This window comes from Bombina bombina, chromosome 8, assembly GCF_027579735.1.
Source record: "Bombina bombina isolate aBomBom1 chromosome 8, aBomBom1.pri, whole genome shotgun sequence".
Lineage (NCBI taxonomy): Eukaryota > Metazoa > Chordata > Amphibia > Anura > Bombinatoridae > Bombina > Bombina bombina.
This window is the reverse complement of record NC_069506.1, coordinates 342,232,615-342,248,346: the sequence shown is the minus strand read 5'-3', so window position 1 is coordinate 342,248,346 and position 15,732 is coordinate 342,232,615. Positions and strand designations below refer to the sequence as shown.

The following is a 15,732-nucleotide window of genomic DNA, read 5'->3' as shown; positions in this document are numbered from 1 at the left end:
AAATACATCCTCCATAGAGAGAAGTCCATCGAGTTCAAAGTATTCAAAGCTAATATACTTACAAAAAAGCTCCAGTTGAGCTTAAATTAATTCCATTAAAAGGTGACCCATTTAATACAAGCAATGATATCTATGATATCCAAAACATTTTTAAATATATCTAAGGTATTGGCATTCACTACCTCCTTTGGTAATGAGTTCCACAATTTTATTGCTCTTACAGTGAATAAGCATTTATGTTGCAGGAGATTAAATCTCCTTTCCGCCAACCTTAAATTGTGACCATTTGTCACAAACACTTTTCTTGGAATAAACAGAGCTTCCACCATTTCTGTTTATGAGCCTTGAATATATTTATATAAAGTAATCATGTCACCTCTCAAGCGCCTTTTTTCTAGAGAAAACAGACCATGTTTGGCTAGCCTCATAGCTTAAATTGCCCATTCCCCTTATTGTAGTCCTTCTCTAAACTTTTTCTCCCAAATTGATCGACCTATAAGACATAAATGCAGATAAACTTTTGACCTAGTCAGCAAACTACAGTTTTGTGATAATTTGGGTTCTGTTTTTCTGTAAAACCAGGTCTTTTGGAGCAGAGAAGTTAATAGACCTAGACTGATTTGGCTTCAAAATGTATGAGTGTCAACCGCTCTTTAAATAATAAAACATAAGCATTTATAACTTACAATAAGTTTTTATGAAGTTTTTTGTCAGCATGATCCATAAGAAGTTTTATTTTCTTGTCATCCAGAGTTGACGGCACACCTATGTGTTACTTTAGGGTTTTTAAACCGCACACATTAATGTGTAGTTAATTCTGCCAGAGCCTAGTGCTTTTTTCACCTGTTTGTCAACAGAAGATTTACATTATTTTATTTTTTATTTGGATTCTTATTTTGCTAACCTTTAAAATAAGAAAATGTTATTGTTACAGAATGAATTGTCCGTCTCTGCTTGGAATCTGGTCTGTGCTTATCTTGCTACAAGGTTGGTGTAATTCTTACAAAAAGAAATGACTTGTTGAACTATTAATTTGTGAAGCTTGGCAGAAACATTTTACATATATGATTACTGCATCCTCTTGCAGCTCAGTCCAAGGCGATTTTATACCCATTTTGGCAGAATGATACCAAAACTCCCAAGGTAGACGATGGAAGCTCGCCTGAAATCAAGCTGTCCATACCTTTCATATTCTTTGGAGTTCCATACCGATCACTCTATGTAAGTAAATAAGTCATTTGTATCAACCTCAAAGAATGAACAAGAATCTCATTATTACTTGTCAGCTGGCAATTAAAAGATTGGCATTTTATAACTGTTGATTGTGCACATTTTTTTTGCTTTATATCTAAAAACAGGCAGTTGGTTGTGTCTATTAATATTTATTTGAATATAGGTTTTCTGTTGCCTATGATTTTTGATGAATATACTACTTTCTATCCAAGCTTTTCTCCTATAAATAGATTTTGACTACAAAATGGCCACTTTCTATCCCAGGAGACCATATTTGATTTTCAGTTTGGCAGAACATAAAGATGAACTCCTTAAAGGATTCTGTTATAGAGCTGTTTTTATTCAGACTTCTTATTTCATTATTTATTTATTTTTTTAAACAAAGGTTTACATGCGGTCTTGTTTTTCCTCAAATGTTGCATGCCAAGCAGACAACTGACACCTGACCCTTTCTGTTGGTCTTCAACAGGTCAGGAGTGCAGAACAATTGGCCTGCAAATTTATTTTCCTCTGTATAAGGTTGTTATGAAATTCCCTTGGGTACTCGTTAACCTTAACCTGTTGCAAATACCTCTCTCATTGTGACCATGTGCAAACTGTTTTATAACCATTTTCACTATTTAATGATTGGGCTATTTTAGTCTCTAAAAGAGGGAATTGCTCTAAAATGATGTTGTAATAACTTAATGCCAGAACTCCAGAGAACTGTCTGAATGAAGTAGTGGGCGCATGGAATTTATACTGAGCAGATGTGGTATTTTCTATAAATGAATCAGCTGACAAAGATATTTATTATCCTTTTCATTAACGCCAAGACTTTTTTCCCCTCAGAGAGTAGGGTTTGAGAAATCTCCAGTTCCATGTGTTTAAATATTTTAGTTTTATATTTATCTTATTCATGCAAGAGTTACAGACTTTAAACTACATTAAACAATGTTTAGCAAATAAATAGTAAATACTTTTCTAAAATATTTTTTTCTCTTTGGGGTAGAATTCAAGGTGTGAGGCAGAGATTACCATAATTTTTGAATGAAGGAGCACAATTAAATATTTTCACTTTTAAGGCCTTTGAATAAATTCTATTAATACGAGTAAAATAAACAAAATATATATCTAATTTATACCTAAACAAACTTTAAATGAAGCACAGAAAGATTTGGCCAAGATTCAGAAAAATATTGTATTCATCAAAAAAAGGCCTCATAAAAAAACAATAGTGGCCCCTGAGCCTAATGCTGGACGGGTCCATATGACATTCTCATAGCTAATTTAATGTATCTGTTTTATGTGATTCTGTTCCCCTCTTTGACTGAATACTGTAAAAGAAACCAAATTACTGTAATTAAAAAATCAATATCTTTATACATTTTGTTAGTTAAATGATCAGTATAAAAATTAATTTTGTTCTGTGGAGATCAAACAGCCCTTTCAGAATATGTAATAGGATTTTTAGATTATTTTATAAAAATATACATTTTTCAACTTTTAGCAGAATTATGTTCTATTTTCTATTCAGTGAATAAAAAAAATAGTTCCCAATGCCCCATTCAATCTGCTTGTCAAGTTGAAGAAGAAATACATTTCAAATGCAAATTCTGAGCTTTTATCACGAGAATGACCCAGAAGGTTTCCCCCTTTTAGTGTTTTATCAAACACTTACACCATAAATGCTTCTTAATAATGAAACGACAAGCTGGAAACGCTATTTAATTGTTCAACTAAACTAACAGATTCATCTATTATCCTCAAGAACTCATAAGTAAGAAAGTTTGTTTTTTGTGCAATATGTAGTGTAGGAATATTATTGAAATTAATGTCTAAGATTAAATGGGAATTGGATTAAGTGGGTAAAATTCCAGACTCATTTTTTTACCCTGTTCTCTGAGATGTTTAATTACTTGAGAGTAATTTTTATGCTGATTAAAAAGAAATGAATTTGCTGGTGTTTTTGTAATGAGAATACCATTTTCTATGTTTAATTGTTTATTGGGCATCGCTTAAGTGGTCGCAATGTCAGATTAGCCTCCCTAATCTTTATGTTTAAACCTCAACTTTAACGTATTTTCTGGGCATATTTATTATAGTTTTCTATTATTTAAAGCATGGGGCAAGGAAAAATGAATGGTTTAGAATTTGATAAAAATAACAAATAATGAGCATATGTGTTCTTCTTAAACAGATATTTGCAGAGTATCCCACATACATTTAAAAATGCTTATAGAATGCTGTATTCAAATACTGACAGCAACAGTCCAATATTAGAATATTAAAGGAACATTCCGCTCAAAAATTGAATGCACATAGATCAATAACATCTTTGAATAAAACATATTTACAATATAAATGTATTGGCAAAAATGCTTCTAGTAAAAGTTATCATTGTTTATCTGCACGTGCTTGTGAAGCATAGCTAGATATTCTCAGTGCACCAGCATTGTAAATACTGCAGCTGCTCAGAGTGTGATTTGAGCTTGTATCATGTCAGCAATTAACAAATTGCCTTAGGTTCTCTAAGCATGTGCTTTGTTTAAAATGCTGGGGCACGGAGCATACTTAAATATACTTTTGACACAGCTATAGCTTTTAGTACTTTTGCTTATACATTTACATTGCAAAAATGTTCCTATTTAAAACTGAAATGCACCCATGTGCATTCCAATTTTGGCTGTAATGTCCCTCTAACAGTCTTACATTGGTTTTAATAGATTTCAGGGTAAGTCTATGGCAATCAATGTTCGCAGTCCCTTAAAAAATAAGCACTCACTGGTCTTTATTCAGCAAATCTTCATATTCATTAAAGGCATATTTATTAAATATGAAGATTTGCTGACTAAAGACCAGTGAGTGATTACTTTTGAAGGGACTGAGTGCAAGGCATTCAGAGCACGCTGGCAGATGAAGTATTATTGATGAGAGCCTTAAACTGAAAGGAATCAATGTTTGGGTATAATATTTGAATTCCACATTTGATATTTGAAAGTTAACATATTTTAAAGAAGCATTAAAATGGCAAGACAAATGTCTAAGGGAACATTTGTTCATTTCAGGATGTAGGCATTTGCCCATGCCTAGTTCAGGATTTGGGGTTGATTCATGTTGCTCATATCTAAGTGATGTATAAACACACAAGCACATACACACACACATATATATATACGTATAGATAAGTAAGAAATTTGGATTTTGCCTATAGTTAATATTGAGTGGACAAGTGACTTTTCCCTCTGGATCAGTAATGTGTGGGTGGGTGTATGTGTTGGAGTGTGTGTGGGAGTGACTGTGTGTATGTGTGGGAGTGTGTGTGGGAGTGACTGTGTGTATGAGTGTGTCCATGTGTGGGAGTGACTGTGTGTATGAGTGTGTCCATGTGTGGAAGTGACTGTGTGTATGAGTGTGTCCATGTGTGGAAGTGACTGTGTGTATGAGTGTGTCAATGTGTGGGAGTGACTGTGTGTATGAGTGTGTCCATGTGTGGGAGTGACTGTGTGTATGAGTGTGTCCATGTGTGGGAGTGACTGTGTGTATGATTGTGTCCATGTGTGGAAGTGACTGTGTGTATGAGTGTGTCCATGTGTGGGAGTCACTGTGTGTATGAGTGTGTCAATGTGTGGGAGTGACTGTGTGTATGAGTGTGTCCATGTGTGGGAGTGACTGTGTGTATGAGTGTGTCCATGTGTGGGAGTGACTGTGTGTATGAGTGTGTCCATGTGTGGGAGTGACTGTGTTTGTATGAGTGTGTCCATGTGTGGGAGTGACTGTGTGTATGAGTGTGTCCATTTGTGGGAGTGACTGTGTGTATGAGTGTGTCCATGTGTGGGAGTGACTGTGTGTATGAGTGTGTCCATGTGTGGGAGTGACTGTGTGTATGAGTGTGTCCATGTGTGGGAGTGACTGTGTGTATGAGTGTGTCCATGTGTGGGAGTGACTGTGTGTATAAGTGTGTCCATGTGTGGGAGTGACTGTGTTTGTATGAGTGTGTCCATGTGTGGGAGTGACTGTGTGTATGAGTGTGTCCATGTGTGGGAGTGACTGTGTGTATGAGTGTGTCCATGTGTGGGAGTGACTGTGTGTATGAGTGTGTCCATGTGTGGGAGTGACTGTGTGCATGAGTGTGTCCATGTGTGGGAGTGACTGTGTGTATGAGTGTGTCCATGTGTGGGAGTGACTGTGTGTATGAGTGTGTCCATGTGTGGGAGTGACTGTGTGTATGAGTGTGTCCATGTGTGGGAGTGACTGAGTGTATGAGTGTGTCCATGTGTGGGAGTGACTGAGTGTATGTGAGTGAGTGTTTCTATGTGTATTTGTGAATATATTGTCATGGGGTGAAAAGGTTTAGGAAATGGTGAAGTGTGTAGGGTAGAATTCGTGTTCTTGTAAATTCTTGTGGGTTTTTGTTACTGAAAAAAAAGAGCCTCAAATTATATAAAAAATGATGGATATATGAGCACATCCACTATGTCATGTGCACTCCCTTTATCTCCCTTTTCTTCATGTTCATGATTTGTGTATGTAGCTGTCCTGGTTTAATATGTTGCAGTCCTCTAGTGGTAGTAGTCATAAACCATTTTCCATTTGGTATTGAAGTTCATTGACACACCATGAGCTGTGTTTGTGTAAAATAATAAGAAATTGGATTTATGATGAATGAGCAGTATTTTACTACGTTTTTAGAAACATTTGTTAAAACAAAAGAACATAAATAAAACCAATGGGGATATAATGATAGTTCATGGCATATGCACTCTGTGTAATTTAATGATGAGATATTATGGGCTAGAACAGCCTAGGGTCTGTGAACACCCTGATTTGTAATCCTGGCCTTATGATATTGTCCTACATGACGAGTTCAAAAGGAATGCCAGGAAGTATTGAGGGATGCATACAACCTACACTAACCTTTCCTTACCCCACTGCTGTCCCCTCGAACCCCTTGTAAGCCTCTGAGCCCAGCTGTTTGTAGATCACCCGCATAAGAGCCGACTACAACAGTGCAACTCTCGGCAGGGCCCTCATTTGACCCCCTATAAATGTTACTTTGTATACCGCCTATGTTTATTGCACAAAACAATGCACAAACAGCACCTTTAGTTCCCTAATTCCCTTTTCAACTCAGGGTTTATGGTGACCGGTGGGGTAGAGGAGACTGCCTTCCTCTCAGTATTCCAACAGAAAGAATGTCCACAGCACCAAATAAATGAAAGATGTTTATTCAGGTACAAACATTAAAACATGCAAAGTTTTGGGATCCATTCCCTTAATCATGCATAAATTCAACAGGTGTGTACCTGTTGAATCTATGCATGATTAAGGGAATGGATCCCGAAATGTTGCATGTTTTAATGTTTGTACCTGAATAAACATCTTTCATTTATTTGGCCTATGTTTATTGCGCTGCAGAATCTGTTGGCGCTCTACAAATACCTGATAATAGTAAAGTATATTATATAAAGTGTAACACAAGTGGTAATTACTTTAAAATCATTATATATTTAGTTTGAAGTAAAGATGAGGAACTGGAAACTGATATATGAGGCATTTTCTTGAAACATTACATTCATTAAAGGGATATGAAATCCAAAAACTTTATTTTGTGATTGTGAAAAGAAATTACTTTTATTATCAAATTGACTTCATTCCCATGATATTCTGGGTTGGAGAGATACCTAGGTAGGCATCTGGAGCACTTCATGGCAGGAAATAGTGCTGCCATATAGTGATCTTATAAATGGATAACATTCTTTTAAAACTGCTGCCATATAGTGCTCCTGAAATGTGCTGGCTCCTAAGCACAGATCCCTGGTTTTCAACAAAAGATACCAAGAGAACAAGGAAACATTGATAATAAAAGTAAATTAGAAAGTTGTTTAAAATGGCATGCTGTATCTGAATCATGAAAGAACAATTTGGGGTTTCATATCTCTTTAACCTAAAACATATCTTTAATGGAAGTCTTTAGATACAGGCATGGTGATTCATCAGTATTATGATATAGTTCAATTGCAATGGTGTTTTTGGTTTCTGGAAATCATGAGTGCCAACATCATCTCTGAGATTAAAGTTAACTTTCATTTGTTCATTTAGTAGCATTTGATCTGTTGACATGGACCTGTTACCCACGTTCATGTTTAAGTGCTTTGTTGTTGTCAATTTACAGGTGAACAACAACGGAGTGATTTCCTTCAATGTACTTGTGAGCCAGTTCACCCCTGAATCGTTTCCACTATCCGATGGCCGAGCTTTCATTGCACCTTTTTGGGCTGATGTCCACAATGGAATACGAGGAGAAATATATTACAAAGAGACCACAGATCCTGCCACACTGCAAAAAACATCTAAGGAAGTCAGAAAACACTTTAAGAACGTGCCGTCTTTCTCAGCCACTTGGGTTTTTGTGGTTACATGGGATGAAGTCACCTTTTATGGTGGAAGCAGCTCCACTCCTGTAATGTTTTTTTTCAATTACATACAAATCTTTTGCTCTCAGTGGACCCTATAACATTTTAAGATATGAAGAAATGACAGTAATTGTTTAGACAACTGCCATTTCTATTTATCATTCAAGAGTTATAGCTACCCTGGGGAATGCTTTGTGTTTTTTCTTTCTACTGGTGTTAAATAAGTTAAAGGCTACTTAAATAACGTTATTGTTTGTATAGTATTTAATTACATAGCAATATAATGAGTTAAAATATCTATGCAGTTCTATTTATGTCATTTTTATTGGAAATTAAATCATCTGGGCTAACATAACCTAAAAAGGAAAACACCCTCATCTAAGCAAATGGAGCAGTCAGTACATAGCTATACATTTGTATTGTTTTTACTTTTTTCTACCCTATAGAGTGCACTCACTTATCAGTTAATATGCAAGGCAGCAACATATGTAGGCTGTATACTTGACCCTGCGGCTTAATACACACTGTTCTAAAGGGTGAGGAAATGGTCAAACATGTAGTAATATTTACACTATTAACTTCACACATATAAACACAATTAACATTGTATAAATATGTGTTTATATGCTGGTGCAGTTACTTAGATGTTAAAGTAGCTGACTACAGCACCTGAAATACCAATTCAACCTCAGTTTTGAATCCAATTCAGCACTGCATCTAAATGTTAACAAAGTATAATTAATTTGCATAATAAATCCTATTTGTCAGCTACTACATATCAGTATTAATATCTATCTATCTATTTATCTATCTATCTATCTATCTATCTCTCTCTCTCTATCTATCTATCTATCTATCTATCTATCTATATATACATATATATATATATATATATATATATATATATATATAAATAATATAGTATTAATATTAGCATTAATATTCCTATAAATAGTATTGGCTACACTGAAAAAAGTATTTCCCTCTATAGTAAATTATTTTGAGCAAAATATACCTTTCCCTGTTTGATACTTTCTGACACAAATTGGCTTTGCTCTTGTACTTTCAAAAATGAGTCCAATTTCTATGTGCCTCTTCATCTTTGATTGAAATATTTAAATAATTGAAATGTCATTTTGTATCACACACCTACAGTATATGGCCTCTAAAAGTTTTTTTTCTCTATAAAGGATCTCATACTATTACAAAAATAATATATATATATACTATGTAATAGTAGTAAGGTAAGTTTAACATCTAAAATATACATGTATTTATCTAGCATATAATATTTTTTTAAATTTTAAATTGAGGTACTTGTGTGTGTGCAAAGTTTGGAAACTGAGTCTATGAGCCCCAAACATGCAATACTTAAATTAATCAATATATCACTGTCCCTATATAGTTTAAGAGTCGGTTTGTCTAGCCTTGGGATGATGTTTCCGTATGAAAAATTTGTGTCTAAGGCACAAACATTGTGTATCGTGTATCAATCAGGCAAATTATATGTTCCCAATTTCAAGCATTCCATTGTTAGATGTTTTATCATATTATCTTTCAAGCTTTGTGGTTTCTCATGATTTAGTAGGTCATGTCAATCTGACATTCATTTGGAAGAAGGAGATTGTTGACTCTCATGGGTTCTTGTAACTTTATCAGGTGAATACATTTCAAGCTCTGCTGATCTCTGATGGGACCACAAGCTTTGCCATGTTCAACTATGTGGAGATCAACTGGACAACGGGGACAGCAAGTGGAGGAGACCCACTTACAGGCCTCGGTGGGGTGATGGCTCAGGTAGGTAATGCTATGTGCTATGTTAGTGCAAGACAAAAAAGTAATGTAAGTTGCAATCTGGAATGTGGGGTGTTCAACAGTCATACTGCAATTAAAATGATTTGAATAGCACCTTAGAATGGTCTTAATATGGGCTGAACTAATAAAAAGGACTGTTTTAGACCTTAAATCAAATATAAATTATAAATATAAACATTCAAAATGTGGACACAAAAATGTGACGGGAAGTAAATAAATTGATAGATGTAAGGTAACAGCATTATACTTGGACAAATAAAAAAAAATCAAATTCAAGCTAAAAAATTAAAATAGCTTGTGTGTATTATTTTCAGGCTGGATTTATTGGTGGAAACAGTACAAATTTCTTCAGTGTACCTGGATCTCGATCACCTGAAATTGTCAGCATAGAAGAGACCACAAATGTAAATCTACCTGGTCGATGGCTTTTCAAAATTGATGGAAAGGAGATAGACCCAGCCAATGGGTGCAGCTTGAAAGGTAAAGAGAGCAACTTAGTTATGATGATGTCTTTTATCTAAGAATAGAGGGACACTGGATGGCTGAATGACATAAAGGAACAAACAATAACACAAGATCATCCTCCAAGCTGGTGGCTGACTTAGAAGATATATAAAGCTTCAAAGATATATAAAGCTTAGAAGGTATATAAAGCTTAGAAGGTATATAAAGCTTAGAAGATATATAAAGCTTAGAATGTATATAACGCTTAGAAGATATATAAAGCTTAGAAGATATATTAAGCTTAGAAGATATATAAAGCTTAGAAGGTATATAAAGCTTAGAAGATATAAAGCTTAGAAGGTGTATAAAGCTTAGAAGGTATATAAAGCTTAGAAGATATATAAAGCTTAGAAGATATATAAAGCTTAGAAGATATATAAAGCTTCGAAGATATATAAAGCTTAGAAGGTATATAAAGCTTAGAAGGTATATAAAGCTTAGAAGATATATAAAGCTTAGAAGGTATATAAAGCTTAGAAGATATAAAGCTTAGAAGGTGTATAAAGCTTAGAAGATATATAAAGCTTAGAAGGTACATAAAGCTTAGAATGTATATAAAGCTTAGAAGATATATAAAGCTTAGAAGATATATTAAGCTTAGAAGATATATAAAGCTTAGAAGGTATATAAAGCTTAGAAGATATAAAGCTTAGAAGGTGTATAAAGCTTAGAAGATATATAAAGCTTAGAAGGTATATAAAGCTTAGAAGATATATAAAGCTTAGAAGATATATAAAGCTTTGAAGATATATAAAGCTTAGAAGGTATATAAAGCTTAGAAGGTATATAAAGCTTAGAAGATATATAAAGCTTAGAATGTATATAAAGCTTAGAAGATATATAAAGCTTAGAAGATATATTAAGCTTAAAAGATATATAAAGCTTAGAAGGTATATAAAGCTTAGAAGATATAAAGCTTAGAAGGTGTATAAAGCTTAGAAGATATATAAAGCTTAGAAGGTATATAAAGCTTAGAAGATATATAAAGCTTAGAAGATATATAAAACATAGAAGGTATATAAAGCTTAAAAGATATATAAAGCGTAGAAGATATATAAAGCTTAGAAGATATATAAAGCTTAGAAGATATATAAAGAGTAGAAGGTATATAAAGCTTAGAAGATATATAAAGCGTAGAAGCTATATAAAGCTTAAAAGATACATAAAGCTTAGAAGGTATATAAAGCTTATTAGATATATAAAGCTTAGAAGGTATATAAAACTTAGAAGATATATAAAGCGTAGAAGGTTTGTAAAGCTTAAAAGATATATAAAGCTTAGAAGGTATATAAAGCTTATTAGATATATAAAGCTTAGAAGGTATATAAAGCTTAGAAGATATATAAAGCTTAGAAGGTATATAAAGCTTAGAAGACATATAAAGCTTAGAAGGTATATAAAGCTTAGAAGGTATATAAAGCTCAGAAGATATATAAAGCTTAGAAGGTATATAAAGCTTAGAAGATATATAAAGCGTAGAAGATATATAAAGCTTAGAAGATATATAAAGCTTAGAAAGGTATATAAAGCTTAGAAGATATATAAATCTTAGAAGGTATATAAAGCTTAAAAGATATATAAAGCTTAGAAGATATATAAAGCTTAAAATATATATAAAGCTTAGAAGATATATAAAGCTTAGAAGGTATATAAAGCTTAGAAGATATATAAAGCTTAGAAGGTATATAAAGCTTAAAAGAAAATATAAAGCTTAGAAGATATATAAAGCTTAAAATATATATAAAGCTTAGAAGATATATAAAGCTTAGAAGATATATAAAGCTTAGAAGGTATATAAAGCTTAGAAGATATATAAAGATTAGAAGATATATAAGGCTTAGAAGGTATATAAAGCCTAGAAGATATATAAAGATTAGAAGGTATATAAAGCTTAGAAATATATAAAGCTTAGAAGATATATAAAGCTTAGAAGGCATATAAAGCTTAGAAGATATATAAAGCTTAGAAGATATATAAAGCTTAGAAGGTATATAAAGCTTAGAAGATATACAGGGAGTGCAGAATTATTAGGCAAATTAGTATTTTGACCACATCATCCTCTTTATGCATGTTGTCTTACTCCAAGCTGTATAGGCTCGAAAGCCTACTACCAATTAAGCATATTAGGTGATGTGCATCTCTGTAATGAGAAGGGGTGTGGTCTAATGACATCAACACCCTATATCAGGTGTGCATAATTATTAGGCAACTTCCTTTCCTTTGGCAAAATGGGTCAAAAGAAGGACTTGACAGGCTCAGAAAAGTAAAAAATAGTGAGATATCTTGCAGAGGGATGCAGCACTCTTAAAATTGCAAAGCTTCTGAAGCGTGATCATCGAACAATCAAGCGTTTCATTCAAAATAGTCAACAGGGTCGCAAGAAGCGTGTGGAAAAACCAAGGCGCAAAATAACTGCCCATGAACTGAGAAAAGTCAAGCGTGCAGCTGCCAAGATGCCACTTGCCACCAGTTTGGCCATATTTCAGAGCTGCAACATCACTGGAGTGCCCAAAAGCACAAGGTGTGCAATACTCAGAGACTTGGCCAAGGTAAGAAAGGCTGAAAGACGACCACCACTGAACAAGACACACAAGCTGAAACGTCAAGACTGGGCTAAGAAATATCTCAAGACTGATTTTTCTAAGGTTTTATGGACTGATGAAATGAGAGTGAGTCTTGATGGGCCAGATGGATGGGCCCGTGGCTGGATTGGTAAAGGGCAGAGAGCTCCAGTCCGACTCAGACGCCAGCAAGGTGGAGGTGGAGTACTGGTTTGGGCTGGTATCATCAAAGATGAGCTTGTGGGGCCTTTTTGGGTTGAGGATGGAGTCAAGCTCAACTCCCAGTCCTACTTCCAGTTTCTGGAAGACACCTTCTTCAAGCAGTGGTACAGGAAGAAGTCTGCATCCTTCAAGAAAAACATGATTTTCATGCAGGACAATGCTCCATCACACGCGTCCAAATACTCCACACCGTGGCTGGCAAGAAAGGGTATAAAAGAAGAAAATCTAATGACATGGCCTCCTTGTTCACCTGATCTGAACCCCATTGAGAACCTGTGGTCCATCATCAAATGTGAGATTTACAAGGAGGGAAAACAGTACACCTCTCTGAACAGTGTCTGGGAGGCTGTGGTTGCTGCTGCACGCAATGTTGATGGTGAACAGATCAAAACACTGACAGAATCCATGGATGGCAGGCTTTTGAGTGTCCTTGCAAAGAAAGGTGGCTATATTGGTCACTGATTTGTTTTTGTTTTGTTTTTGAATGTCAGAAATGTATATTTGTGAATGTTGAGATGTTATATTGGGTTCACTGGTAAAAATAAATAATTGAAATGGGTATATATTTGTTTTTTGTTAAGTTGCCTAATAATTATGCACAGTAATAGTCACCTGCACACACAGATATCCCCCTAAAATAGCTATAACTAAAAACTACTTCCAAAACTATTCAGCTTTGATATTAATGAGTTTTTTGGGTTCATTGAGAACATGGTTGTTATTCAATAATAAAATTAATCCTCAAAAATACAACTTGCCTAATAATTCTGCACTCCCTGTATAAAGATTAAAAGATATATAAAGCTTAGAAGGTATATAAAGCTTAGAAGGTATATAAAGCGTAGAAGATATATAAAGATTAGAAGGTATATAAATATTAGAAGGTATATAAAGCTTAGAAGATATATAAAGCTTAGAAGGTATATAAAGCTTAGAAGATATATAAAGCTTAGAAGGTATATAAAGCTTAGAAGATATATAAAGCTTAGAAGGTATATAAAGCTTAGAAGATATATAAAGCTTAGAAGGTATATAAAGCTTAGAAGGTATATAAAGCTTAGAAGATATATAAAGATTAGAAGGTATATAAATATTAGAAGGTATATAAAGCTTAGAAGATATATAAAGCTTAGAAGGTATATAAAGCTTAGAAGATATATAAAGCTTAGAAGGTATATAAAGCTTAGAAGATATATAAAGCTTAGAAGGTATATAAAGCTTAGAAGATATATAAAGCTTAGAAGGTATATAAAGCTTAGAAGATATATAAAGCTTAGAAGGTATCTAAAGCTTAGAAGATATATAAAGCTTAGAAGGTATATAAAGCTTAGAAGGTATATAAAGCTCAGAAGATATATAAAGCTTAGAAGGTGTATAAAGCTTAGAAGGTATATAAAGCTTAGAAGATATATAAAGCTTAGAAGGTATCTAAAGCTTAGAAGATATATAAAGCTTAGAAGATATATAAAGCTTAGAAGATATATAAAGCTTAGAAGGTATATAAAGCTTAGAAGATATATAAAGCTTAGAAGGTATCTAAAGCTTAGAAGATATATAAAGCTTAGAAGATATATAAAGCTTAGAAGATATATAAAGCTTAGAAGGTATCTAAAGCTTAGAAGATATATAAAGCTTAGAAGATATATAAAGCTTAGAAGATATATAAAGCTTAGAAGGTATATAAAGCTTAGAAGATATATAAAGCTTAGAAGATATATAAAGCTTAGAAGGTATATAAAGCTTAGAAGGTATATAAAGCTTAGAAGATATTTAAAGCTTAGAAGGTATATAAAGCTTAGAAGGTATATAAAGCTTAGAAGATATATAAAGCTTAGAAGGTATATAAAGCTTAGAAGATATATAAAGCTTAGAAGGTGTATAAAGCTTAGAAGATATATAAAGCTTAGAAGGTATATAAAGCTTAGAAGGTATATAAAGCTTAGAAGGTATATAAAGAAGCGTTGCTTTCAACAGGAACCTTTAATGTGAACACAGGCAGATTTGATTGGGTCATAATTGTTACGTGACTAGGCAATGATCTGCCTACTTATTATGCAGTCTGTCCTCTGAACTTGACATTCTTTATCACCAGTAGTGAGAAAGATGAGGCGCTAGAGAATTGACCCTGCTAGACTAGTGTATTCCATTCTAAGAAAACAGTGGTAGAAATGTAGTGAATGTAGTCCAGCGCTAAATTAGCACGGGTAGAGCATTTAGTTAAATGATATGATTTGAATATTTTTATTTTTGAAATTAATTAATTTAAAAAATAAAAATATTCAAATCATATAATTTAACTAAATGCTCTACCCGTGCTAATTTAGCGCTGGACTACATTCACTACATCCTTTATCACCAGAGCATGATGTCTTTTTCCCACATTTCTTTTTGTTGTCATAGTCCTCCTTAAAGCCATTAACTTCTTAACATATTTGAATATTTATATCATACATTCTCCTCTTTGATCAGTATCATATATGAAATTCCTATGCCATTTCCTTCTATGTTTTTAAAATTCTCTGTAGTTCTTAAACTTTTGTCGCCATTGACCAGCTAGCAAATAAATATATTCTTATTTACCCTATACCCCCATTGATTTACAAACAGCTTTTCAATACTCTTATACTTTTATGACTCTATCTTCACCTCCTCCGTAGGTTCTCATAATCATATTAGTACTTTCAGAGCAGGGAAGGATTCTGATCTCACTTTTGTTAGAACATAAACACCCACCTGTTGTTAAATGCTTATTTATTTTATTTTTTCTACTTATATATTTTTAAAATTAGATTGCCTAAACTAGTTTTTATTAACCCCAGTCATCAAGAAACCCCTAACAGGCCAGATTTAATGGTTTTCTCTACCTGAGCACAACTTAGTCTACCCCATTGACCAAACTGCTGATCAACCCAAACAGTGAAATACGTAAAATAACATTTCAATATAACAGAGAAATGCTATTTTTAGTTAAGAGTGTATGAACTTTAAACAATTGCGTAAAA

The 15,732-nt window shown here is 33.6% G+C and overlaps 1 protein-coding gene across 1 annotated transcript in view; it reads left to right on the top strand.

Moving 5' to 3' along the window:
* Nucleotides 1–935: 935 nt before the first annotated feature.
* The window catches only part of TECTA (tectorin alpha), a 465,600-nt gene continuing 450,803 nt past the window's right edge, over nucleotides 936–15,732 (top strand). Inside the window, exons 1-5 of the mRNA XM_053691581.1 lie at nucleotides 936–987; nucleotides 1,088–1,221; nucleotides 7,388–7,675; nucleotides 9,288–9,425; nucleotides 9,758–9,923. Of these exons, the coding sequence (XP_053547556.1) occupies nucleotides 936–987; nucleotides 1,088–1,221; nucleotides 7,388–7,675; nucleotides 9,288–9,425; nucleotides 9,758–9,923 (778 nt within the window). The remainder of the gene's footprint in view (nucleotides 988–1,087; nucleotides 1,222–7,387; nucleotides 7,676–9,287; nucleotides 9,426–9,757; nucleotides 9,924–15,732) is intronic.